Source organism: Centruroides vittatus, unplaced genomic scaffold (genome assembly GCF_030686945.1).
Source record: "Centruroides vittatus isolate TY-2023 unplaced genomic scaffold, ASM3068694v2 contig_918, whole genome shotgun sequence".
Lineage (NCBI taxonomy): Eukaryota > Metazoa > Arthropoda > Arachnida > Scorpiones > Buthidae > Centruroides > Centruroides vittatus.
Genome location: NW_027122605.1, coordinates 1,965,665 through 1,991,948, shown reverse-complemented (window position 1 = coordinate 1,991,948; position 26,284 = coordinate 1,965,665). Strand labels below are relative to the sequence as shown.

The window sequence follows — 26,284 nt, the reverse complement described above, 5'->3', positions numbered from 1 at the left end:
AAGTAATCTTTTAGTCATAATATAACAATAGGTACATCAATAGTTAAATATTGTTCTTTTTTCTGTATCTGTAACAGCAGTATGATTGTCTAATAAAATAATAGTTATAAAGACTATTTTTACAAACTGTAGCTAAAAATGTATTTATAATCACATTAAGATAATACTTATGGGTGTTAAAAAAACAGAACCAAAACTAATACAATTTAATGATGACAGTTAATGTCATAAAATGTGACTATATAGCATTGTATATATGGGACTAACAAAAATTTTAACTTTAGACTTTACAGAAATATGATGTTAGCATTATTGATTTATATAGTCCCAAGCTGGAATCAACTATTCTGACTGATTTAAAAGATGTGACTATGTGGGCCTGATTGTAGTTTACACAGCAATGACAATACCATTACATACAGTATATGGGAGTAAAAACAATGTTGCATACCTTTACTTATGCTCTGCCATTTACATCAGTAATAGTTAAAGCATCAACTATTGGAAACAGAATGTAGTATAATTTTCATTTATACTGAACTTTTAGTACAGTAAGACCCTGCTTAATGCTGATTCAATATAATGCAGTCTGCTTGATGCCTAAAAAATGCTCAAAATTTACGCTAATTCAAATTAACGTGGCATTTCATTGATTCATATATAATACAATTATTCCCAAACACGAACCAATCAGCAAAAGGTGGCAATTCATCATAGTGCTGTACTTCCCTTAAATCTATGTTTGTTTTGTGCAATTTTGGAAAAAACATATCATCATGAATGCCATAAGAAATATCAACTTCACTTGGCAAGAATTAACTGATAAATGCATGAATGAAGTGTGGAAGAGTTATGGCTGAAGGTATCCAAGAATTCTCATTGAGAAGAGCCTATCGCTGCATCGTTAGGTTGACAAAATTGTCAACTTAATCGATACAGGAAATGTAGACAAACAGGATATTGGGGAGTTACTGCAGGTTTCTGGTAAGAGCCTTAACACCTTACCAACAATGACCTTCAAGAACTGGCAAAACAAGAAATTTGTGTAAAACTCGAAAATAGGAGATTCTGAAGACGAATAACCCAAAAAATTTCTCTACAGTTTTCCTTAGTAAAAGTTTGGTAACGATAACCAAAATTGTTAATCAGATTGTATCAAATGATCCAGATTTTGATAGGATGCCAAAGCAAAACGAGGCGTTTTGGATGCTATCTTCTGCTACTAACATTTGCTTAAGGAAAGAAAAAGAAAGCGACCAATAAAACTACACGACTTCATCGAAAAAAACAAGAATTTCAGAAGATCCAAGACCTTCGTCACAAAAAATTAACTTTACATTTCTGTGTGCATATGTTTGTGTGTTATTTAACATATATTATTATGCAAAAATTTATATAAAAATAATTTAAAATTATAGTAAAATTTGCTTATTTTTTAGTCGCGTGCTCCCCTATCCCTATTTACTCTATGTTAAAATGGTCTCGTTTAATGCTGTTTCGCTTAGCGCTTTGTCGTTTAGGAACATATACCCAGCGTTAAGCGGGGTCTTACTGTACACTAATCTCTGTGCTAAATAAATTCACCAAATAAGAGTTTTAGTTGAAAATATTTGAAAAAATAGAATTAAGTTGTGCACAACAGTTATTAACAGCACTATTTCATTTATTTCCCACTCTATATTAATTAAAGGTTTGCATTTATACTTACTTTGTAAATTAACCATTAGTTTGTGAGCAATATTTTGTAGGCTTAAAAAATTGATTTATAAACTGATAACACTCCATAACAGAACAGCACCCTAACATCATGTGTCCTATATTTTTGCATAAGATCTGCTCCCAAGTAATTTTATAACAAATTCAATTATTCTACCATCATATCTTTAGTATCAATCCTATTCCAGAAACTGTTTAAAGCTACTTTCTATATTAAATTTACTAATTACATTTATACAATTAAAATAAAATCCATTTTGAATTTATGAAAGTGCAACTTAATATTTATTTTATACAATGGTAACATTTCCAACCTACCAACAAATTGCTGCCTTGTGCTATCCCATAAAGGTGCAGCTCTTACACCTGAAATATAATTATTTGAAAAATAAATTTAAAAATGATGAGTTTTCAAGTCATACATTTTTTATTTCTCAAACCTAGGTTAAAATACTATCAAAATTTATGTTTAACATTATAAATAAAGTTAATTTTTACTAGTATGTAATATTTTAAAAAATTCAATAACAGTTCTTAAATAAAATCAAATTAAAACCAATATTTACAGAAATTATACTTAAAATTTTTTTCATTACTTAAATTATCAGAAATTAAATGCTTACCATTTTGTACAAGAGCAAAAAATGCTTTTTTCACCTGAAATTCAATAGAAAATAAAAGATTAATCTAATTGACAAAATTAAATAATACAGTCATTATTACAAGTACAGTGGTCTCTACAGTCTGTCATTTTCACCAGTCAACACATCTAGTAATCCAACACCCAGCAGAGTGGTGCAAATGAAATTTTAATGTTATAATTATAACTTGTCAATGAATATGACAGAGAACAGAGAAGGACTGATATACATATATACTGTCAGTAACTAGTTGTTTGTTGCACTTGCAACCAGTAAAACAATCATAATCATAATCATTACAATAAAGGAGAACCTAAAGTGAGCCAAGGGCATTTTTTACTGTACAGTATGTATGTATATGCATACAAAATCCAGTAATCCAACAATCTGCTCTAATCTGGTATAGATGGTCTGATATATGTCAGACTACAGAGACACTACTGTATTCCTAAATTTTACAAAATATTAGATCTTTATTTTTACAATTATTTCAATTTAATGATATAATCCATAATCAATAGCATTATTGGCATAATGCTATTAGATTATATCAAAAGTATTGCTTGATGGCAATAAATCCCAATAAAATAAAGTCATCTTTACAGAGGATGTCCCGTAAATTATCAACCATTTAGCTAGAAAAAATTTATTTATTATAAAAACTACATGAACTAATTCTATTGTTTGAAATATGGACTACTGTTATCCATAGTCTGTATCCATCTTTCAGCTAACTCTTATTATCACTCTCTTGTACTATTCTTTATTTGACAAAAAAAGTTCTTGCACTGTAATCTCAACTTGCTCCAGATTTTGGAAGCATCATCAATTAAAAAGTATGCCATTGATGAAAAATAAGTAAATTGATGATGCAAGATTGGGATTGTAGGCAGAGTATGGTAAAAGTTCAATTGTGTACAATATTTGCCGTTGTTGTTCATGCTGTATTATGTATGTATGGCTTACATATGCGATTTATGTATGTATCCTATTACTAGTTTCAAATTGAGTAAAGTAGAATACCATTGTTTTAACATAGCATACATATGTTCAAGTTGAGAGGAGTAAAGTTCAGCAGTTATGTATGACCATCTGGAGCAGACTCTAGATGTATTGGTCCTTCAAAATTCCACCAAACAGCCATCCCAATAAAATAAAGTCATCTTTACAGAGGATGTCCCGTAAATTAGCCTGTTCAGTGTTGTGAATGAGGAGCTATTGTGGATGGGGCAAATTATTAGTTAATGATATGATGTTATAATTGAAACCATTATCTGACTAGTGCTGCTACATGGCTGCGGAATAGTATGAGTGTTCTTTGAAACACATTCTACAACAACCTTTTTGTTGATCTTTGAGAATTTTTTGAATTCCACCAAACAGCCATTACCACTGTGTGTTCAAACCTGTATCATTTGGCAATGAACTCTGGCAGCTGGCCTGAATTCAATCATTGTTTTTGCATGTCTGGACTGAAGAAGAAAATCCATTTTCATCACACTTCAATTCTTTTGATGAAACAATCATCACAAAGATTTCGCAACAATTGACAATACTTCCATTTCACCTATTCAATAAATTTAATTTAATTACATAATTTAATATAATTACATTTTTGCACTTATTCATAAATTGTTCCGACTTAAACAATTCTCTATATATTGGCTAACATTCTGCAATAAATTTCAAGTGACATGATCATATTTAGATCATATTACAAGGCCCACAGTACAATATTAAAACAATTACAGGTAGAATAACTCAACTATTTAATATTATTCAGTAGCAAATTTCAACAAGAGTGTTTTTATGGACGATTTATTTCCTTTATTTAATGACACTCATGTTTAACTCCAAATGAATAGGTCAATACTGAGATAACATATATGTTAATGTAAATGTGTTTTGTATTAAGCTTTGTTGTTAGTATTGAGTTTAATTTGTTGTTATACTTTTTTGTTAGTCTGTTTTATTGTATATGAGTTTGACCTGAGGAATCCTAGATATTTGTAGATCTCTCCCTCGTCCATAAATTCAATATCATCTCTATTACTGAGTGCAAAATCCTTCTTTGGGATTCCTTTTCTATATGTAGTGTTTTGCATTTGTCAAAACTCCATCTGTTAGTGGAATATGTATGTAATTTTTATGAATTTTGTTAAAAAAAAAAAGTGATTTAGTTTATACTTAGGTGAATGCATAGCATTTTCTTTCATCCATATACATAGGTAAGATAACCCATATTGCGCTGTTTTGTTATGCTGGATATATTTTGTATAGATGTAGTGTATGTAATAATCATGAATGTAGAATGATGTTAAATGCTTTCTTATAATCTTGTAGGCCACATTTAAGTTTCTTTGTTGTTCATGCAGTTATCATAGAATAACAATCTCAAGTAAAATTCACTCAAGGCTTCAAAAGGCTAACCCATCATACTATAACTTGCAAAAAGTACTACAATCTAAACAAGTTTCCAGAAAGATATTGTATAAAACCATTATCTGACTAGTGCTGCTACATGGCTGCGGAATAGTATGAGTGTTCTTTGTAACACATTCTACAACAACCTTTTTGTTGATCTTTGAGAATTTTTTATTCTACATGAAAGTACATTTTGTGATGCATGAAATGAGTATTTTGTAAAGTAGAATAGCATGAGATCAGTCTATATTGTGTAGGATCTTTAGCATGGTCATAGGTTTCATTCACAGCCAAATGTAAAGAATTTTAGCAAGTCTTGTGAATTGTTGATTGTGTAAAATAATTGGAAAATACCTGATGTAAGCATGTAAATTTTTTGTACCGAAAATTAAGAATGATATCTACAACAGGTATCTTCTAAATGTATGTTCTTTTATATTGAATTTTGACTGTCACATATATTTATTTCAACACAGCATAATTGGTATTTTATGCATGTAAATTATTAGTTAATGATATGATGTTATAATTGAATCAATCTGTGCAAAAACCTCACATGTCCAAATTTTAACATTTTAGGAAGCCCAAAAATCATTCCTGTAAATTATTCAATTAATCCAAGTAAACCTTAATGCCTTTCATCAAAAAATCACAATTGTCATGTATTATATATATTATATATTCATTGGTTATTCAAACCTCTTGGGCCCTTAACCACTGCAACTATCTCCTTCCATTTCCCCAGTCTTGTGCCTCTTGCATCCACCCAAGAAGTACAGTACATCCAACAAGTCATTTATCCTGAGTTTTTCCATTCAGCACTGTTGATTTCATGTCAGTGTGAGCTAAATGTCCTGCCATCTGGTGCATCTCTCAGCTATAATTTGTATAATGATATAGTCATCAATTTTGTGATGTCATTCTTCATTGTGCATCTTTCTCCATGTACCTGTTCTACTATCCCACGTGGGTACAGAAGATCTTCCTGGGGACTTTGTTTTCAAACACTCACAATTTGTTTTTGGTGATTATGTATGGGGCATGTATTACACCATATAGCAGACCTGGTCATATAATGGTTTTATACAATCTTAACTTTACCTTTCTGGAAATTTGTTTAGATTGTACTACTTTCTGCAAGCTATAGTATGATGCATTAACCTTATGGAGCCTTGAGTGAAATTCTGCTGTGATGGTTTTGTTATTGTCTACTATGGATCTGAGGTAAATAAAGTCACCAATCTTCTCAAATCTGTACTTCCACCACAGAAGGCTGTCAACACCTTCACTTTAGCAGCAGATATTTTGTTTTTGATTCATTAACTTTCAGGCCCGCCCTCTCTGCTTCTGAAAGTGATAGAAATGCATTTTTAATTAGGTCTCTGCAAGTTGCACTTATCAGGCAAACATCATTCATATTTGCCAATGCTTGGTGGAGGCTCTTCAGTTCCATTCAGTGTTAGATTAAATAACATGGAAGGAGTGTGTCTCCTTGCCTAAGTCCTGTAGGTATCTTGAAGAGGTCTGTCAATTTGTTTCCAACCCTGAGTCTACCGATTGATTTTTCTATACATACATTTGTCATTTTTATTAATTTTTCAGCTATTCCAAATTCAGCCATTATTTGTGGTTGACACTGTCATATGCTTTAGTGAAATCTTTTTCAGCTACTGACTTAGGGTAAATATTTGGTCAATAGTTGACCAATTCTGTCTAAACTCACACTAATAGTCCCCTAAGATATTTTCTATATAATGTGTTAACCATTTGAGAAGAAACATCAACGGTACTTTATATGTTGTATTCAGTCATGATATTCCCCTGCATAGCTCTTTGCTTCTATTTTTGTGGATGGGGCAAATGATTCTTTCCATTTGCTGGAAGCTCATCATTATTCCAAATATTTAGTAAGAGCTTATGGATTTCCTTTTGAAGACATTTACCTTCCAATTTGAACAATTCAGCAGGTATACTATCACCTTATGGTGCCTTGAAGTTCTTCAATTGAAATATACTAAACTCTAGTCCGTAACTGATAGTTCTTCTACTAGCATGTTTACATCATCTTGGCCTGTTTTATCTACATTTATTTGCAATGGATCAAATCCTATGCCCTTTGTGTGTCTTGGCTTTCTTTTATAATGCTCAACAGATCTTTGAAGTATTCTCACCACCTGTTCAGGACCTTATCCACTTCTGTTATCATCTTGTTGTTTTAATCTTGTAATTGTCATATATTATTTAGATGAATGTAAAGGTATTGTGACAATGTGGAAAAATGAACTTTTTACTTTGCTATTTGAAAATGTGAAAAATCAACCATTTTTAAATCACAGGCTTTATAACTCAGAATTCTTTGAACAAATTTTTTACTTTGAAATAGAAAATACTTGTAGATAAAACATAATAAGCAAAAAACATCGAATAAGCAATCTAGCACAACACGGTTTCTCTACGACTGACTAGATAAAACATCTACAAGTATTTTCTATTTGTAGAATTATTTCTGATAAATATCTTTTGGCAATGTAGAAATTCAATGTCAGATATAAATATACTTATAACAACTGTTGCAGTTAGATATGAGTTTTCAAAATTTTATTAAAAAAATAGACAAATATATTACTGCTTTTGAAATTTATGGAAGAACGTTACACTAGAATTTTTCTCATTTTCTTTTGGCTATTTACTTGACTTGATTGTGTTTTACCCTTAAATTTAGTTTTGCTTATCTAGAAATTTATTTCAAATATTATCTATATAAAATTATTTTTATTTAGGTAATAAACTAATTATTTGCAATGGATCAAGTAATGCTTATTTAAATAACAAAAAACAATAAGCAATATATATCTTAACAACAACAAAAAAATAGTTCCTCACAAATGCTTTCAAACCATAAATGGTTCTTCTTCAGGTGAACAGCAAAATTTCCAATGGAGTAAAAAAAACACAATTTGAAAATTTGATTTGAATTGTGTACTTTTACCCTGTAAACCTCATAATCCACCCCAGTGAGATCACCTCCCCTCCTCAATTTCTCACGATACTAAACTTTAAGTCTCTATACCCATCGATTCTACTCCCACCTATCTTTTGTGCCCTCAGAGACCGCCTGTTCAGTGTTGTGAATGAGGTCAGTCTACACCAAGTCCTAGAGATGGCACATTTGTTATGCTACAACTCAATTTTTCAATTCAACGGTACTGTTTACATACAGGGAAGCGGTGTCCCAGTGGGAAGCCCCATCTCCTTCCATTTCGTTTGTCGATGATTGTCAGGGAAAAATTTTCTGCTAGCGAACCCCTTGTTAAATATTTCGAATATCACCACTGAGTGTACCGTAAACCGGAATCAGAGCCCTTATACATTCCTGTGGGGTCATGTGACCCCTTCATACAAAATTGTGGCATATAATGCCTTAATTAGGAGGGCATACACTCACTCGTCCACTCAACAAACTCTCCAAGATGAACTGAGGCATACACATCGTATAGCCACTGACCACGGATACCCCTATCTCACCTGTAAATTGATCAACAGAGTCCACTGCTCCCAGTGCACAGCCCAAATCCAATCACATGGTGAAAACCGACTCAAGAATGAGGAAAGGATACAACCCATATCTCAAATCACTATACACCAAGACAGCCAAGAAGTGCCGCATTTGCATCACATACAGGATATGTCCAACTGCATTTGACATCCTTCGTAATGGAAAGGACGCTCCCAACCAAGACATACTCCCCAGCTGTACAGCATCCCACGTAAGGATCACAGATGTGATAAAGACCTCATCTACATCAGCTCAACTAAGCGCTCCTTGGGGGTTAGAACGAAAAAGCATCTAGCTGACATACAACACGTGAGGACCACCACTGCTTTCACTGTTTATGCCAGTGATCCAGACCTAGAGCCAATTTTTAACCAAGCGAGGATCATCCTCACCTCACCACACACTGAGTATCTAAGGTGGTTGGAGGCCATTTGTATCTACAGATCTAACCTCACCAACACATGTATCAACCACAAGGAGGAACTGACCCTATCCATAATGTGGCAAGCGCTAATGGACAATGGCCTATAAATCTTGACAATTGCCACCAGATGGAGTGCACATGCCCAGTAGGACATCATCAAGAAACACGTATTCAAATCAAATTTCAAATTGTGTTCTTTTTTTACTTCTGTTCCATCAAAAATTTCACTGTTCACCTGAAGAAGAACCATTTATGGTTCGAAAGCATTTGTGAGAAACTTTTTTTTTTTTTTGCATTTTTATTTTTATTTGAGTTTCACACCTGTAACAGGTATGAATGTAGTTAACTTTATCGTGGTGTTGATTATTGCAGTTATTTAACAATAACAACAACGAGGCTGTTTGAGAAAGTCAAGCATTATTTTTTTGTTTGTTAGATTACACTTATCTGGCTTAAATATTATCATGACTTTTTTCAAAATACTTCCTATCAAAAGAAATGCGCTTGTCCTAGCATCACAGTAGTTCATCAAGATAAAAGTCCATCTTTCTGCATGATCTCCAAAATTACCCTACTACTTTCAAAATCTATCATTTTCTGCAACTTGAACACTAACTATATAGTGTATTTTCTCGGACACATGGCAAATTTCATCACTAATTTTTATTCAACTGAATAAAAATTAGTGATGAAATTTGCCATGTGTCCGAGTAAATACACTATATAGTTAGTGTTCAAGTTGCAGAATAAGTACCGGCATGGTTTCATAAATACTATCTATCATTTTCCTTTATTTTGCATAGCACCAATCAGTGACAGAATGCTGGAATCATCCCATTTTGATGAAAGGGGCAGACTGCCTAGAGTTATCACTTAATCAATTTTATGCAGAGAAGTGATACCATAATTCTATCATTCTTTTCTCTAATTCTTTGCTAGTAGATTTGAACATTTCAATCAGCAATTCCAACATCAAATGTTTTTAATGACAATACAATTTTATTAACTCGTTTTATTATTGTACATGCATCTTGTAATGACAGGAAATCAATAAATTTTGTTCTTTTGACCTGAACAAAAAGTAATGCAAGTCTTTCTTAAACAGCCTTTGTAGTAATAAAAGTAAAGCATATTTTCATAACTTACTAATAATTGTGTATCAAATACAACCAGTTTGGCACTGATAGGTATCAAATCATAACATCGATAGTTTTTGAAAAATTTGGCAAAAATAAGGTCTTCATCTTCCCCTATTAGAAATAAAAATTCTTGAATAAATTATAATGTACTATAACATAAAATTATATCTTAAAATTAAATTAGTCATTAGACATATTTTTTCTCTACTTCGTATAGAACTAAAACATTACCATTATTTCCTACATGGGTTATCTGTGTTTTAAAGTCAATTTGAAAGGACACGAGGATTATGGAAGCCAATGAAAACAAAATAAAGGTACTAATTGAAGCAATCTGCTGTATAGCAACATGTGAAATCACTAAGAGATTAAATCTGTTAAATTGAACCGTTTATTATTACTTAAAATGAATTGGTTTCGTTTCAAAGCTCAATATATGGGTTCCACATGTTATTAAAGAGAGATGCTCTCTATGGTGGGATTTTAAAGAAATTTTTTTTTGAGCTTTTACCAGACAATTTAACAATTGATTTGAAAGTGTACTGCCATCGAATAAACAAATTGAGTAATATCATCAAACAGAAAAGGCTAGAATTGATCAACAAACAAAGTGTAGTGTTTTACCATGACAATGCCCAAATTTCACACAAGTTTGGTAACTCTTCAGAAACTGTTATAGCTTAGATGGGATGTGTTATCACACCAACCATATTCGCCAGATCGGGCACACTCAGATTATTACTTGTTCCGTTCTTTACAAATTTTTTTTTAACTGTAAGACATTTACTTGAAATGACAATGTCAAAAATCACTTGAATCGGTTTTTTGTAAACAACGATCAAAACTTTTATGAATGTGAAATCATGCTACTACCAGAAACAATGACAACAGGTATTTGACCAAAATGGTCAATATATAATTCAATAAAATATTTATTTATTATAAGAATATTGCGTTTATTTTTCTATGGAAAAAAACGAAATTACTTTCCGAACAACCCAATAATTTTCATAATTATAATGAGAAAGCAATTTTATCATTATAAGTAAACATACTAAATATTATATAAAATGTGCTCAGCAAAATATTAAATAATAATCTAACACCTTTATCTAAATATTATATTATATCATACTAAATATTAAAAATAATTTTATATTTATCAATTAAAATGTAATTTTGTTTACATTTTACACTATTTTTCCAACCACTGGCCTTGATTTAAAACTAAACAGCCTGATAGTTCAATGTTAACTTGATTATAATTAAAATTACATACATACATGCAACAATTAGTGTTTAATAAGACTAAAAAATAAATACTCAATTTAATTATATGGGCAAAAACAATCAAATAATATGCTGTTCAATACATTTTTTAGTCTAAAAAATATAAACAAATAGTAATGATTTCAAAAACTTTTAACTTATTTAACAAGAATTACCTTTCATGTGACAGAAAATTATATTTGATATTTTTTTTATATAAGAAAATTATCATCCTACTTTACAAAAGGCCATTTTATTCCTTAAATATGATCAAGTGTAACTATTTTTTCTTGTAGCTGGATTTGAAAATTTGCTATGTTATAATAAATTTTACTTACCTAGGTCTTCAATATCAATTCTATCACATAAAGGATCTGCACTTGGAAGCTGTATAAAAAAATTTTTTATCATTAATACAGTATACTGAATTTAAATTTATTTAAAACTAGATTTTCAAATGTATCTATTAAAACCTATGGGAAAAAGTAGTTCAGTAAAAAAAAATGTATTTTTAAAGTTGATGAAATAATAAATTATTTTAAGTAACTGCTTATCCAGCATTAACATTTTTGTTGAATGAAGTCTAATTTGTATTAGGCCTCGGCCTACTGGAAAATCTGCAATGCAATTAGTATTTGTTCCTTTTACATGGGTAAATAATCTAATCAATACTTTCATTTTATTTCATTCCACATCACTGGTTGATAAGTAAATAGATGTTTCATTGGGAAACATGAATAGGCTGGCTGGGTTTTGCCAGAATGAAGTGCAAATTTCAATAGTAAGAAATAATGAAAAAACTTGCCTCTAAAAGATTGATTTATAAAGGGTTTATAGAAATGTGACACTCATAAATTAGGATCACACTTTTATAAAATATATACTTTCTGAACAATAAAACAACTTAAGAATAGAAGCTTGTATTTCTCTTTAAGTGATAATAAATTACAAACATAATAATAAGTTATCACAACTGCAGCAAAAGAAACCCAGTAATTAATAAAAGTATGCAATTTGTTTTCAGTTATTAATTGAATTATATAACACCATAATACATTTGTAATTCCTGTATTTCCTCAATTCTACAATGTATATGAATTTGGAATCAAGTTAAGTTTTTTCTTTATGGAAGAAAACTTTTTAATAATCAATTTTATTAAGTAACAAGTTAGAAAAACAAATTCCATGCAAAAGTATTGTCTAGCTGCTCTATTTCCATGCTTTAGAAACACATTTAAAATGCTAAAAAAGAAATTGAAATTAAATGCTTGTTATCAGTAAAACTTATTTGAATTGACATTACTATTGAATAGTACAGCCAAAAGAATCTATTATCGATGCTTAACGCATCATGTTGTCCACTTGCAATGACTTTTGACTTTTCTTTGACTGCAAATGTAATAATGTACTCTTTCAGATAAATAAGAATGGATAAAGTATGATTTGCAATAAATAAAATTACTATATTTTCTTGATTTTAATATAATTCACATAATGTAAAAAGTTATTGGTTATTGCTTTGTTATTTATGATTAATAAGTGAAAAATAAATACATGAGAGAGAGAAACATCAGCACTCAATAGATTAAATTGCATTAGATTTAATGTTTATGATTTTGATATAGATAAACTTTCAAATTTGATATCACTGCTCAAAAATCTGACTATTGATTAAGCTTAGCTTTTTTATGTTAACAGTGTCCTTGTTCCATTATATCATAAACTCTTAAATCATTACAAACATAATATATATACATAATACGAATTAAGTCAACATTAAAATATTAAATTAAATAAAAAGATAAAACTATTAACATAGAGAAATATTCACATGAAGAGGCATTAAAGAACATTAAAATAAACGTTTTATTTTAATGTTCTTTAACGCCTCTTCATGTGAATATTTCTCTATGTTAGTAAAATAGTTGGCGTGACGTCTGCTCGAAGTATTTAATTTACCTAACAAGATAAAACTATATTAAGCTTAGTCACATATATCAAAACACCATTATTGTTGATTGCATATTGGCCAATTCTTCATTTTAATTCATAAAAAATAGTACTTGTATAGGTATACCTCACCTTACATTGGTAATTGGTTCCAGGAGAGACAACTTAAATTGAATTTACTTGTCTCCGAATTTACTTGTCACTATGCTAAACCACAAATAACCATTTCCAGTTCTGTATTTTATTTATAAATGTATTTTTAATAATATATGGTTAATAAGAATTATTTTAAGCTACAAACAAATTACTTTTTTTTCTGTACTATATTAAAAACTAAATTTATCTAAATTTACGAATACATGTACAGTATGTACTGTACATACTTGTAAATGTACATGTTTACAATTTGACGATGTTTACAGTACTCTATTTGTTAATGTGGTTTGCTCTAAGACATTATAAAATAAAATGATTTTGTAAGGTTAAATAACAAACACAGTTATTAAAATTATTTTGCAATAGTAGAAAATAAACTAATTTACATTAAATTTAGCAATAAAGACTGCTAAATAAGATGACAACACAGAGTCACAGATGTTTTCATATTTTGTTCTCTAAGATTTATGATGTACAGTATTAACATTTACTGTAAATGTATGTATTTTAATACAATTTTATATACTTTCATTCTTATTTATTATATAGTAACATGATTTTATGCACTTCCAACGCTTTTCTAGTGATATTACGACTTCAATATTTGTGGTGGACAGACAAAGTCGAATAGAATGACTTAAACTTGATTTTTATTTTTTCATATATTTATATGTTTTTTTCTACTAACGATGTATAATCGACAACAACTTAACTCGAAACTACATAACCTGTGTAATGACACAAAGTATAAGTTAACATCTACACAAATTTTGAATCTCCTTACTGACTTGTAAATATTTATAAAATAATCATATCTTTTTTTTACACTAAAATCAGATCATTATTCTTTTACTACTGTATATCCAATTTGAGTTAAGGTATTAATTCTTATAAAATCACTTTAAACAAATTATATGAATCTGTACATTAACTTTATTGAGCTGAGTGAGCAAAACTCATTTCTTTACACTCAAAATGTCTTTAGATTTAAATAAATTCTTCCAATACCACTTGACCAAATTTGATATGGACCAAGTCCAGTGAATGTCATAAGCTATTTTGAATCCTGATCAGATTGTATCCTTAAGGAATATCATTGAAAAACTGTCACAGATATTCAAGAAGATGGAAAATCTGGATAGACTGAAATAAACCAATAAACTAAACCTTGGTAAATCCAGCTACAAATTTATTGAGAGTAATTAAGAATTTGAAAAGCTTGTAACTGAAGATGATCAGTGAAATCTGATTGAAAATGTTATTATTTCAATGAATTTGTAGCTGGATTTACTTTATTGGTTTATGTCACAGACTTAAGTTGGGACTTTAAGTACTTAAAAGCACACAAAGCAGTTCCATTTTGTTTACAAACACATGTCAATTTCTGATCAACATTCCTAGAGTTTTAAATAATTTAATATAACAATTGAATCTAAATTCCAGTTAACTCCTCTATATTCATTTCTGTGTTCATAAACATTACTGGCTGGCAATACTAAACAAGCTTAAAAGCTATTACATAGGAACTGAATTACCATTCTGAAACAAAGTTTGAAGGAAATCAAGTTTCCAAAATCAGACACTAAATCAGATATTATTGCTTTTATTTTGAAAACACACTAAAAATCTAAATTTATGAATAAAACTTGTTCAGTTCAATTTGTGGGCATTGAAAACAATAAATGCAATCTTACTTAATATTTAAAATAATATATAGCAGTAATAATTATGAAAATTTGTTAACTTTACATAACCTATTAAAATTATCTTCATTTTGAGAGATAATAAAAATAACAGTAAATGTTAATCTGAATGTTAAAAATTTTCTTCAAAGTAAATAAATATTTATCAAAAGTAAATATATCTAAATTAAAACAAGTAATTTTTTATTCTCTATATAAAATATTTTTATTAAAAACAATGAATAAAAATATATTTATATGATTATATAGTATTTAAGAATTTCAGTTTCAAATATCAATTTTGAAAAAACCAATTTATCATCTCATTTTATTTTACATTATAGATGACGATCATCATCCTGTATCAGATTTTCAAATATTTTAAACAATAATACCGTTAATTATAATTACAATTTAAAATTTTAATAAAAATAATAATAAACTCTAAAACTTAAACTAATTTACATAAATATCACTAAAATAGCAATTAAGTTAAAAATTAAATACATTTTAAAGTATAAATGAATATAATATTCTTACTTTTTACTAAAAATTTCAGATATAATCAAAAATAATGATTTCATTTAAAAATTTTTTGAAATAAATATAAATACTAATCTTAGCAAATATACATTTATTAAAAATCTTTTGAAATACCTTCTACATATTGTAACAATTAAGAGTAAAAAAAACAAAGATCTTATCTCATATAATAAAAAGAAAAAAAAATGTATATAATTTATATAATTGTTTTTTCAGATTACAAACAGGAACAATAAAATGTGATCAAATGTCAAAACAACAAAACATTATACAGAAAGGAATCTGTTGCTATTGATTTTTCTTTCTCCCTATAGAATTTTAGCTATTAGGTTTATAGTAATCTACAGCTAGAAGCAACTAGGTTTGAAATTAAATAGATAACTAACAAGGTATTTTTATATCAATATACAAGAATAATTTTCAAATTTCAATATATATTTTACATTTCTTTATAAATAATTTATTTTTCACAATTTTCATGCAATTCATTCTTTCATAAAGATAAAAAATATACTCTGAAATTGTATATTTATTTAAAATATACAATTAAATTTAGTTTATTTTATTTGAACATTAGGACTGATGCAACTGGAGAGTTAAAAAATATAACATTTGCTAGATAATAATAAAATATATTTTATTATGTATTATTATTATTATTACCAAAAAACAAAAATTTCCTAAAGCCTAACATAGTGACCAAGTTACACATTTAACACTAGAATGGCCAAGACTAAAGCTGATGGTTTTCATTTTTTTTTTATTCATTGTTTTTACATTTGGAAAAACTACAATTTTTATTCTATAACTTTTTCTGGTTCGTATGAAATACAAAATTTTAAACTTACATATTCAGATAATTTTAAGTTGAAACACATCACTCCTTGAATAAAATCCATCGTAAGAAAACGAAGCAAGAGCAAATAAGTCCACTCTAATAACCTTAAATAGCTTCGCAGCTATATTTATCCACAAACGTTTTCGGTCCCTTAGGACCTTCTTCAGGTGGGATATAAGCAGAGAGTGTCCCTACGAATTAAACTCACGTAACGGATACATTCCAACCCCCACACCAGATGTGTACTATAAACAAACATCGCTGCGCATGCATGATTATAACGCCGGGGGGGTTGGAATGTATCCGTTACGGGAGTTTAGTTCGTAGGGACACACACTGCTTATATCCCACCTGAAAAAGGTCCTAAGGGATTGAAAACGTTTGTGGATAAATATAGCTGTGAAGCTATTTAAGGTTATTAGAGTGGACTTACTCCTTGAATAATCTTTAAATAATCAAAATAAAACTAATTTTTTTTTTTTTTGAAAAGATTACATTTCTGTAATTTAGTTTTCAATGAGTTGAAAACAATATTGTAATATCATTTAGTGTATTTTTGTTGGCATAATTTAATCACTTGTTGAATTTCTTTGTAATATATCACTGGTCATGTTGTCATATTTCAAATATAGAACCAGTAATATTCATAAAAATTTTCTTGAAATGATAAAGACTTTCTGAAATATAAAAGAAATTCTAATCCTAAATTCAAACATTTTCCTATTGGTGAATTTTGAGGATAAAATTCTTTACAATATATATTTGAAATAAATAATCTGCTGCAGTATATTTAAGGCAATCAATTATCAAATAATTTCATAAATTCAAATTAAGTAATAAATATTTCAAATTATGTTTTAGTGTCTTTTCATAATTATTCTTTTTTATTTTTCAAAAAGAGGTAGTTAAAGATTAATTTCAGGAATTAATATATTTTCAGAATATTAATTGTTGAATATTTAAGATAATTTTAAATAAAGGAAGGGATTCTACAAAAATAAAAAAAAAAATCAACAGTAATACAAATATTTAAAAAAATAATTATAATAAGAGATATTTATCACAACTATTGCAAAAATAATCTGCATCTGTATAATCTGTAGATGCCTGTGATATTTAATTTTTTTTAAAATGTATATATAAATATTTAAAAAGCTTTATTATTTTTTCTTTATAAATAGACAATGAATAATAATAATCAAGTTCCATTCATTTTTAAAGAAGAAAATAAAAGCAGCAAAACAAAAATAATAGATTTTTCTAAAAATACTCAGAGCCAAGATTATTTACTATTAAGCCCACATACTCTTATTCTGGGAAAAAAATTAATACTATATTCCATCAAAATAACCTGTTCAAGGGTTCTCTATTCTAATATACAATATCTACTCCCTGATAATCCATCAGATCAAAATCCATATCATTTTACCAACAAAATCAGTTTAAAAACGGTCATTTATCTATAAAAAAACGAACATGAAGATGTTACCAATTTTTTCTTTCCAATTTGATAATTGGCCAAATGACCTCCACTCTTGGTTGGCCTCATCTTGTCACAGCTCTTCACTCCTTCGGGATTGAGAAGACCCGAATAGCCGTCTCCGGAACCAGTCAGCCAGGCAATAGCCTTCCAAACTCCGGAATTAGCCAGTATGTCCGTCTTTCGTAAGATCACTGCGTTTCTTCAATCAAAAATGACGATCGAAGATGATAAGTCGAAAAAACAGCCTTACGTCATTTGCTTACATCCAAAACGGAGTTAATGGTTACTGACGTAATGTTATGTTTGAGGAGGCAACGACTGACCTTGTTAACTTCGGGGACGGATTTCTAGAAAACCTTCCATCCGACATTATCCAGATACGATCGATGTCGTTCGTTCAATGTTCGTCTGCGTTTCGCTTCGCGCGCCATCTGATGAAAGGATATTTAATTACTTTCTGACAATTATAATTTTGAAATTTGACGATTTAAGAATCTTAATAAAATTACATGTTTCAGAATTCGCTGATTAATTAATTAATAAAATATATATATATATATATATTTAACATCGGCATAAAATAGGATCGTTGAAACACACCTTCGATTGTAACTACGTAATGTAAATCCAATACACAAACTACACATTTGTTTTCTCTCAGTTATACGTAAAGCGCTTAAGTGTTTTAATAATCTCTCAGCATGGATTCCGAGCAGTGATGAGATTAAAATGGATTTAACTGAGAGGCTGTTTAGTGAGAAATTAAACTGTTTACAGTTCAGATAATTACACATGCCTGTCCTATTTGGCTTTTATTACCGGAGATGTCTTCAGTGCTTTATATTGAACAAAAATGAACCTATCTATAATTGAAGTTTACTAATATGTTATCAATGAAAAATACAATAATAAATTTTCTCTAAGTTTTTTTAACTCTCTCCACCCTGTGAGAACTTAAGACTTTTTATCCCCCCCATTCCCATCTTTGGTTCAGCCAAGCCATAATGGGGTTAACCAGGTTGTGAAGAATGGGATCCAAATATATCTAGATCAGACAAACTCTCTAAAAATTCCTAGGATTGCTCACCCAGGAGTCCCAGAGTGATGGGTGGTGCATTTTCCGTCTTGGTCATCTGGTGTCTGGCCTAACTGTTAATTAACAGAACATGGTTCTGACAGCATAAAATAGTTTTCCTGATACTAATAAATCATAATCCTTTTTTGAAATGCTAAGGTAGAAACAGTGCCAGATAAGTTAAGCCATATAGTTTTAAGCTAGGCAGATCCAGAATAAAACTTATAAATTAAATCAATTTTTATTTAATATATCAATAGTAACACTAATATTAGATAAAGCTTGTAATTTAATGATGGAAGTATATATCAAACGTGGAAAAGTTGTATTTGTAGTATTTCTACAATTGAAACACTGATAACTGATTATTCTAAAATGTTTCCAGATTAAATCTTAAACAGAAAACTGGTGCAGAAGTATTTATCTGGCATTCATTATTGCAACTTAATTTTAATGTTAAATTATAACAGGTGACTATTTATAATGTCTGTTAAATGGAATTACAAATGAAAAAATTTTTGTAAAATTTTTATTGAAAATTTGTTAGAGATAAAATAAATGAATGCATTTACAGATTTTTTCAGTTTCAACAGAATAACAAACAAAACAAAACTTGTAAATGTTATAAGCTTCATTTTCTACCACAGATTTCTTTATTTGTTGTTAATGACAAATACTGTATAAGCATATGAACATCAAATAAAAACTACATGAAGATGAATATATTGATCATCTGCAACCTTAGTTTTTACTACATGTTGCATCATCGTCATACTCAATATGAAATGTGTATAGAGTGGCATAAAGTCTGGATGCATGGGTAAATATACAATATTTAATTTTAATGAATGACATTTTCAATATGATTTCTATCAGTAGCAATGCACATTTTGACAAATTGCAAAATTTTCATGAACATGATACAGTAATGCAGTATTTCTGTCAATGCTAGCACATTCATTTGCAATGCTGATTTTCAATATTATTGCAAATGAATTGACATTCATTTTCAATAATTAATCTGCTGATTTTCACTAAATCAAATTTTTTCTTTAGTATACCCTACAACAGGTGGGGAAACCTTTTTATCTGTGAACCAAAATCATCAATTCTATAATGCAAATTTTCTAGATGTTTAAGCATTTGTTTGTTGGTCGTTGGGACAAAGCATCTATAATGCAAAATTTTCTCATGTGACAACCAAAGTTTTTGGGATCATATTACTACTTGATGTCTTAACTACTGAGAGATCTTTTCAAATAATCAATAAAAAAATTTATATATACCATACACACTTTAGAAACATGATAAATCCTTTATGAAACAAAATATATATAAAAAGATGTTTGATACTTATTACTTTTCCAGCTGATATATATAAGAGGGAAAGTATGATAATCAGTCAAAAAAATAAACCCCCAAGATTTTTACGTTTTTGGACTCAGGACCTTAAAATGTTGAGAAATGCAAAAAAAATTGGGGATTTTTTCTGTATGTATGAATATTAGTGGGTGTGGGGAGGGGGAACGAATTTGTTCACCTTGTTTGAAGCTTAACTCCTGTGCTTTTTGTTGAAAATTTCCGAAATTTTGCAGTGAAGTTTGTTTATTAGGGAATTGATACTATTAAATTTTGGTGATTAAAGGTCAAGGGGTGGGGGATAAAGGGGATCATGTGTATCTCCATTAGGGTCAGACTTAATGAAGATTTTATTTGTTATAAGCATTTACAATCTTTTATAAAATCCATCCCTACCATCAAAATTAAGCTTTTTGCCATTTTATAATAGTTAAAAATATAAAGTTTTTTTAAATAAAATATTATAACAGATAATGCTATCAAATGTTGCTGGGAAAGTTAACAACTCATTGATGGAATTTTTAAGGTGAGCCCTGGGTTGTGTACTGGAAAAAGTTGTTAACATGCCAAGAGTTACCAATCTCCTACCTCAGAAGTACTAATCAATGGAATTAAGATCACAAGATCAAGAGGCCCTTTCCACAGTAGCATGTCTCCTAATCCAGTTTGGAAAAATCTTCATTCAATCAGCTTCTCACTGTTGATTTTGTCCAGATTTTATGCCCTTAATGTAGTAAGGTGATATACTTAAATAAATACATACCAGAAATGAAAATCCCAACAGCAAGAAGTTTTACTAGGTGAATAAAAATACCATATTTACTCACATATAAGACGATCTTGCATATAGGATGAGGTGTGACTTTAAAGATCAAAATAAAGAAAATTAGATTTATTAATACAATTCTAATTTTATTTCGTTTAATCACAAGTAAAATATCAAATGAACATAAATGCACACATTGTCCCGCAAAAATTACTAGCATTTTAAACTTTAAGAAAAAAAATCTTGTAAAATCAACAACAATTTGTTCACGTAAAGCTGAACAATCGGATTGGGGACCTTTTTTGCAAATTCTTAACAGTTGAATTCTCTTCGTGGCTTACACTTGTGAGTTTCTCCGAATTCTGATTTCCGAATAATCATCTGTTTTCACGTGTGAATGGATTAAAACTTATATTGGACTCCCATGTGATTTTGGAATTTCAATCTGGAATTCTATTCAAAAGTTTTGCTTTTCCTATTGCTATTTATCTTTACTCCTATACAAGAATATACAAGAGTGATTCAATACAAGAATATACAAGACAATATACAAGAACGATTCAAATGACCCAGATAAAATACTTATGTTTTTAAATACAAGAGGGTAAGCACCCTGTAAAAAATGCAAATACATGATTCACAAAAATTATTTGCAAAAATGCAAAGAATCTTTCGCTCGCACGTATAGGACGACCTAGGAATTTGAAGCTGTGATAAATGAATAAAAACCTCATCTTATATGTGAGTAAATGCAGTACATAAAATGATTATGTATATGATTTATTACATGATACCAGTTTCAGAGGAATAACTCACAAGACGCATATACAATCCCGCAACAAATGCAAATTATAAGTTTCCAATAGATGTGTGGAACTGTTTATAAGCATTAGTGTCAATGTGAAAAGCTGTGGTGAAATTAGCTATAACTACAGAGTACCTCAAAAGTGACAACAAACTACATATCGGCAATTAATCCAGTTTGAATGAGGACTTATGGTAAGCCATGAGAGGGTGAATTTTCATTTCATGAGATTGTGGAAAGAATGGGCAGAGATGTGTCTATAACCTACAATTATTGGCAGCAATGGTACAGGGAAGGTGCTCTTACCAAAAGACCAGGATCTGGAACTTCTTGAGCCATTGGAGAGAAAGATCAGCACACATGCAAGACATCAGATGGCATCTGCAGCAGAAATTTGAGCAGCAGTGGCACCCGGGTTACCACAAAAACTGTTCAGAACCATCTACTAGAGTGTGTCTGCCACTCCAAATGTCCTATAGCATATTTGCCACTCACTCCTGTTCTCACTGTCAGATTCACCTTCAGGAATGTCGTGCAAGAGCTAATTACAGGGCAGAATGGAATTCTATGGTGTTCATAGGCAAAAACTGTTTCTGCTTTGGTACCAGTGGACTTACATGCATCAGGAGGTCTGGAGAACATATCAATATGTTGGCAAACAACATCCATAATCAGTATACTGATCCAACTCTATTGTGGTCCAGGGAAAGATTTCTTATGATAATAGGACTTGATGGTCTCATATACCACAACAGCAAATGTTTACATCAGAATGATAATCAAACCTGTTGTTCTGCCATTCACAAACAATATTCACAGAGCTTGATTCAACAGGATAATGTTCATTCCCATACTGTAGCTGTAACCCAACATGCTCTTTGAGATGTCAACATGTCAACATACCAGCAAGACTGCCAGCTCTTTTTCCAATAGAGTATGTATGGAACGCAGATCCAGGATCACCCATAACCAGAAACAACCATTGTCAATCTGACTCTACAGGTGAAGCATGCATGGATGCCATCCCATAGGATAACATCTAACACATCTACAATAGAATGCATACACACATGGATGTCTGCATTCAACCTGGCAATGTTTACTATGGGTATTGAGATGGATGACATTCAACTTTCATGCAGTACTGCATGTGCATTTGTGAGTTATACTCTCAAAACTTATAATATCAATATATAGATCATATAGATAAATATTCTATGTAATTTTTATTCACCTGGTATAATTCCTCCTTGGTTATTAGGATTTCCAATTTCTGGCAATGTTTACATATATGTATTTTAATAAATACATTTCATTAATTACATATAAACAAGGTTGGAACTTGAACATTGTGATTATCATGGATCAAACAAAAGATGTGGCAACATTAAACAAGTTTTATTTCTTGTCATCAAGAGAAATACAAATACATATTATTCTTAAGAGTACTTCTGCCAAGTTACCATAACTTTTGGTTAGTCCATTATTTCATTAAATTAAGGTAAAGTCGGTTCTATTCAAACAAATACTACAAAAAATTTTTTATATATAGATATTTTTATCAACATCAATAAAAAAAAATTAGCAATTTTGCAAATAACTTAAAATCTTATATACAACAAATAAGTAGATCTTTTTTTTTTGAGTTATTTACAAATCCTTTCTATGTATCTTAAATATTAATTGTAGTTAAGAATATTCTCAAATATTGATTTGAGAATATTGAAAAGATTTTTATATATTAAAACATCTTTTAACTTCAGAAAAAAATTGTTAACCCAGTCTAGTTTTTTCAATTTATATAATGGAAAATACGTACAATAAATGGAATAAAAAGTAAAAATTGTCAAAATGAAATACTAAACAACCTACGCTATAAAGTTTAAAAAATATTAATGATTTAATTCTTCAATCCATTGAGATATTATTAGCTATGCTTGTAAAGTTTATATAACAAGCAATTATTTATTGTGACATCAATGCTGGGCTGCAATTTTTAATTTATTTAATTTAGAATAAATGCTCTCCACCTCAAATTAGTAGTGTCTTGCCCCTGTACTGTACATCATACTTTTCTTGTTAGCAATAGAGTTGTGCTGATCATCTACCTAACTCCTTTCAGGGAAACTCCTTCCTGCCCCTAAGTCTGTGATTTTCAATCTTTTTTGAAGTCGGAGAACACTAAACTTTGAACATTTTTATTCCATGGAACACTTAAAATACATCAGCTTTGAAGCAGGGGTAGCAAACCTTTTTGAAATCAAGAGCACACTCGATCTAGTATATGACATCATTGGCATTTGCTGACTACATTCCCATACAAAAATTATTTTACATTATATTGGTTTTTTTCTTTTGCAACAATTTTTAATTGTATATTTGATTTTTTCATGGAACACTTGAAGTGGCTCACAGAGCACCCGTGTTCCGCGGACCACAGATTGAGAACCACAGCCCTAAGCTTTCCATATCTGGCTAGAATTTCATTTATCTAACACCTTTCTGGAGATTAAGGAAAGACAGACAGGTGGAAAACAGTGGGAATTTACAGGGGTGTGCAAAAGTTGGTGCATAGTTATCATTAAAAGGATCTTTATAATAATTGGGGGACCTCATTGCACATTTTCTACGACTTCCGACCCGCTGATATGGATTTTATTCATATAAAGATACATAAATCATCTACGTAAGATACAATCATTACGTAATGACTTTAATTTTTGAAACTGGATCGCTCGTGGTTCCTGTTGGATTCGAAGTTCGCTAGTTCAAATTTCGTTCCAAAAACGGCTGGTTTCCATTATAACAGATTGTTACATAGAACGTAGCATGAGGATGGACCCAGGGAGGGGTCCAAAAACGTTTGCATACACATTAAATTTATCTTTGTATACTAAGTACATTTATCAATTAACAGGACTTATTATACTGGAAAATTATGGATGCAGATATTTAGTCTTACTGATCAGAAATAATATTTTTTTTATTTTATTTTATTTAGTTCACCTGAAAAGAAGCAGACATCCAGGTAAACTAAATAAAATAAAAAAAATATTATTTCTGATCAGCAAGACTAAATATATGCATCCATAATTTTCCAGTATAATAAGTCCTGTTAATTGATAAATGTACTTAGTATACAAAGATAAATTTAAGCTATAATTAAGGACACAAAGGCATAATAATTGAATATTTAGTTTGCATACACAATTTGATCATACCCTGCACCAGTTAAAGGTTTTAATGAAGAATTATTTGTACAGTTGTTATTATGAAAAAAAAAAAAACATACAGGAAGAAAACAGGAAGAAAAAAACATTTATTTTTGTATACAAATTAAATCACAAATAAGGAATACAAACTAATAAAAGATAATAAAAATAATAATAATGAATATCAAACATTTGTATTTCTCAGATTCTCAACTGTATACCTACTTTTGCATTCCCCCTGTATAAGTCTACAATATTTTTAAATTGCAGCCCAAAAAAAGTATACATATATTTAAAAATATTGAATTCTTTTATACAGAGAAATGTGAAATATATAAATAATAAACTATACTACAAATTTAACTTGAAATAACTAGATAGTAGATAGAAAGGTATCTATATATTTATATCAAAATACACAAATATCAATATGTCATTCCAGGCTGATTTATGTTTAATTATAATTCTAAATAATTGGAAATAATAATTCTAAATAATCAGCTCCAAAAAAGAAAGAACATGCCTTTTATAATGATAAATGAAAATATAAAAACTGTGTCTAGTGGCATTACTGGTCAATACATTTCATTAACGAGTACTTGTTTTGTAATTAAGGAGTACTTGTGTATGAATTTTCGTTAACCATTGCCATTGTATATTACATTTCTTTTGTAATGGCATATAATTTTGTATTTTTAAATTTTTATGTTCCATGCTCATGTGAGAAGAGCAATTTGAAAATGTCCTACTTTTGGATTTATAATGTTCCATCCACCATATTGCCTGAAGAGGATGGTTATATACTGTCAAAGTGGTCATACTCCTTAATTAAATGTATTTACTAGCAATGCCAATAAACAGTTTTTATCTTTTTGTTTATTTTTAGTAAGTGGTATTGATTGCTTTTATCTCATTACTGTTATGATAAATAATTCATTAGAAACTCTTCTCACATGTGAATATCTTTTTATTTAAACACTAAATTTATTTTTCTTTTACCATAAGCTACAAATTTTTCTTTTTGTACTATTTGTAAAAAATGCAATAACTGACATTCTTCAAGAGTTCATAATTTACAGGGTGTGTGAAAAGTTCTGTCAATTTTATTTTTGTGTGTTTTTGGCATTTGTCATTGCATTTTTTGTTATTTTTTATGATTTTATTGGATTATACATGCAATTTTAATCAAGAAAGTGCTCTAATCATTTTTTTATTTTTAGTTGTACTAATGTTATGTCTCATGAAA

At 29.5% G+C, this 26,284-nt stretch overlaps 1 protein-coding gene across 6 annotated transcripts in view; it reads right to left on the bottom strand.

The window, feature by feature from the left end:
• LOC136984366 (5'-AMP-activated protein kinase subunit gamma-1-like) overlaps positions 1-26,284 on the bottom strand; it is a 131,942-nt gene that overhangs the window by 27,830 nt on the left and 77,828 nt on the right. For all 6 annotated transcript variants that reach the window (XM_067281325.1, XM_067281324.1, XM_067281328.1 and 3 more), the window contains 4 exons: positions 11,508-11,556; positions 9,908-10,011; positions 2,340-2,373; positions 2,035-2,082 (listed from right to left, as the gene is read on the bottom strand). In XM_067281325.1, the coding sequence (XP_067137426.1) occupies positions 2,035-2,082; positions 2,340-2,373; positions 9,908-10,011; positions 11,508-11,556 (235 nt within the window). The remainder of the gene's footprint in view (positions 1-2,034; positions 2,083-2,339; positions 2,374-9,907; positions 10,012-11,507; positions 11,557-26,284) is intronic.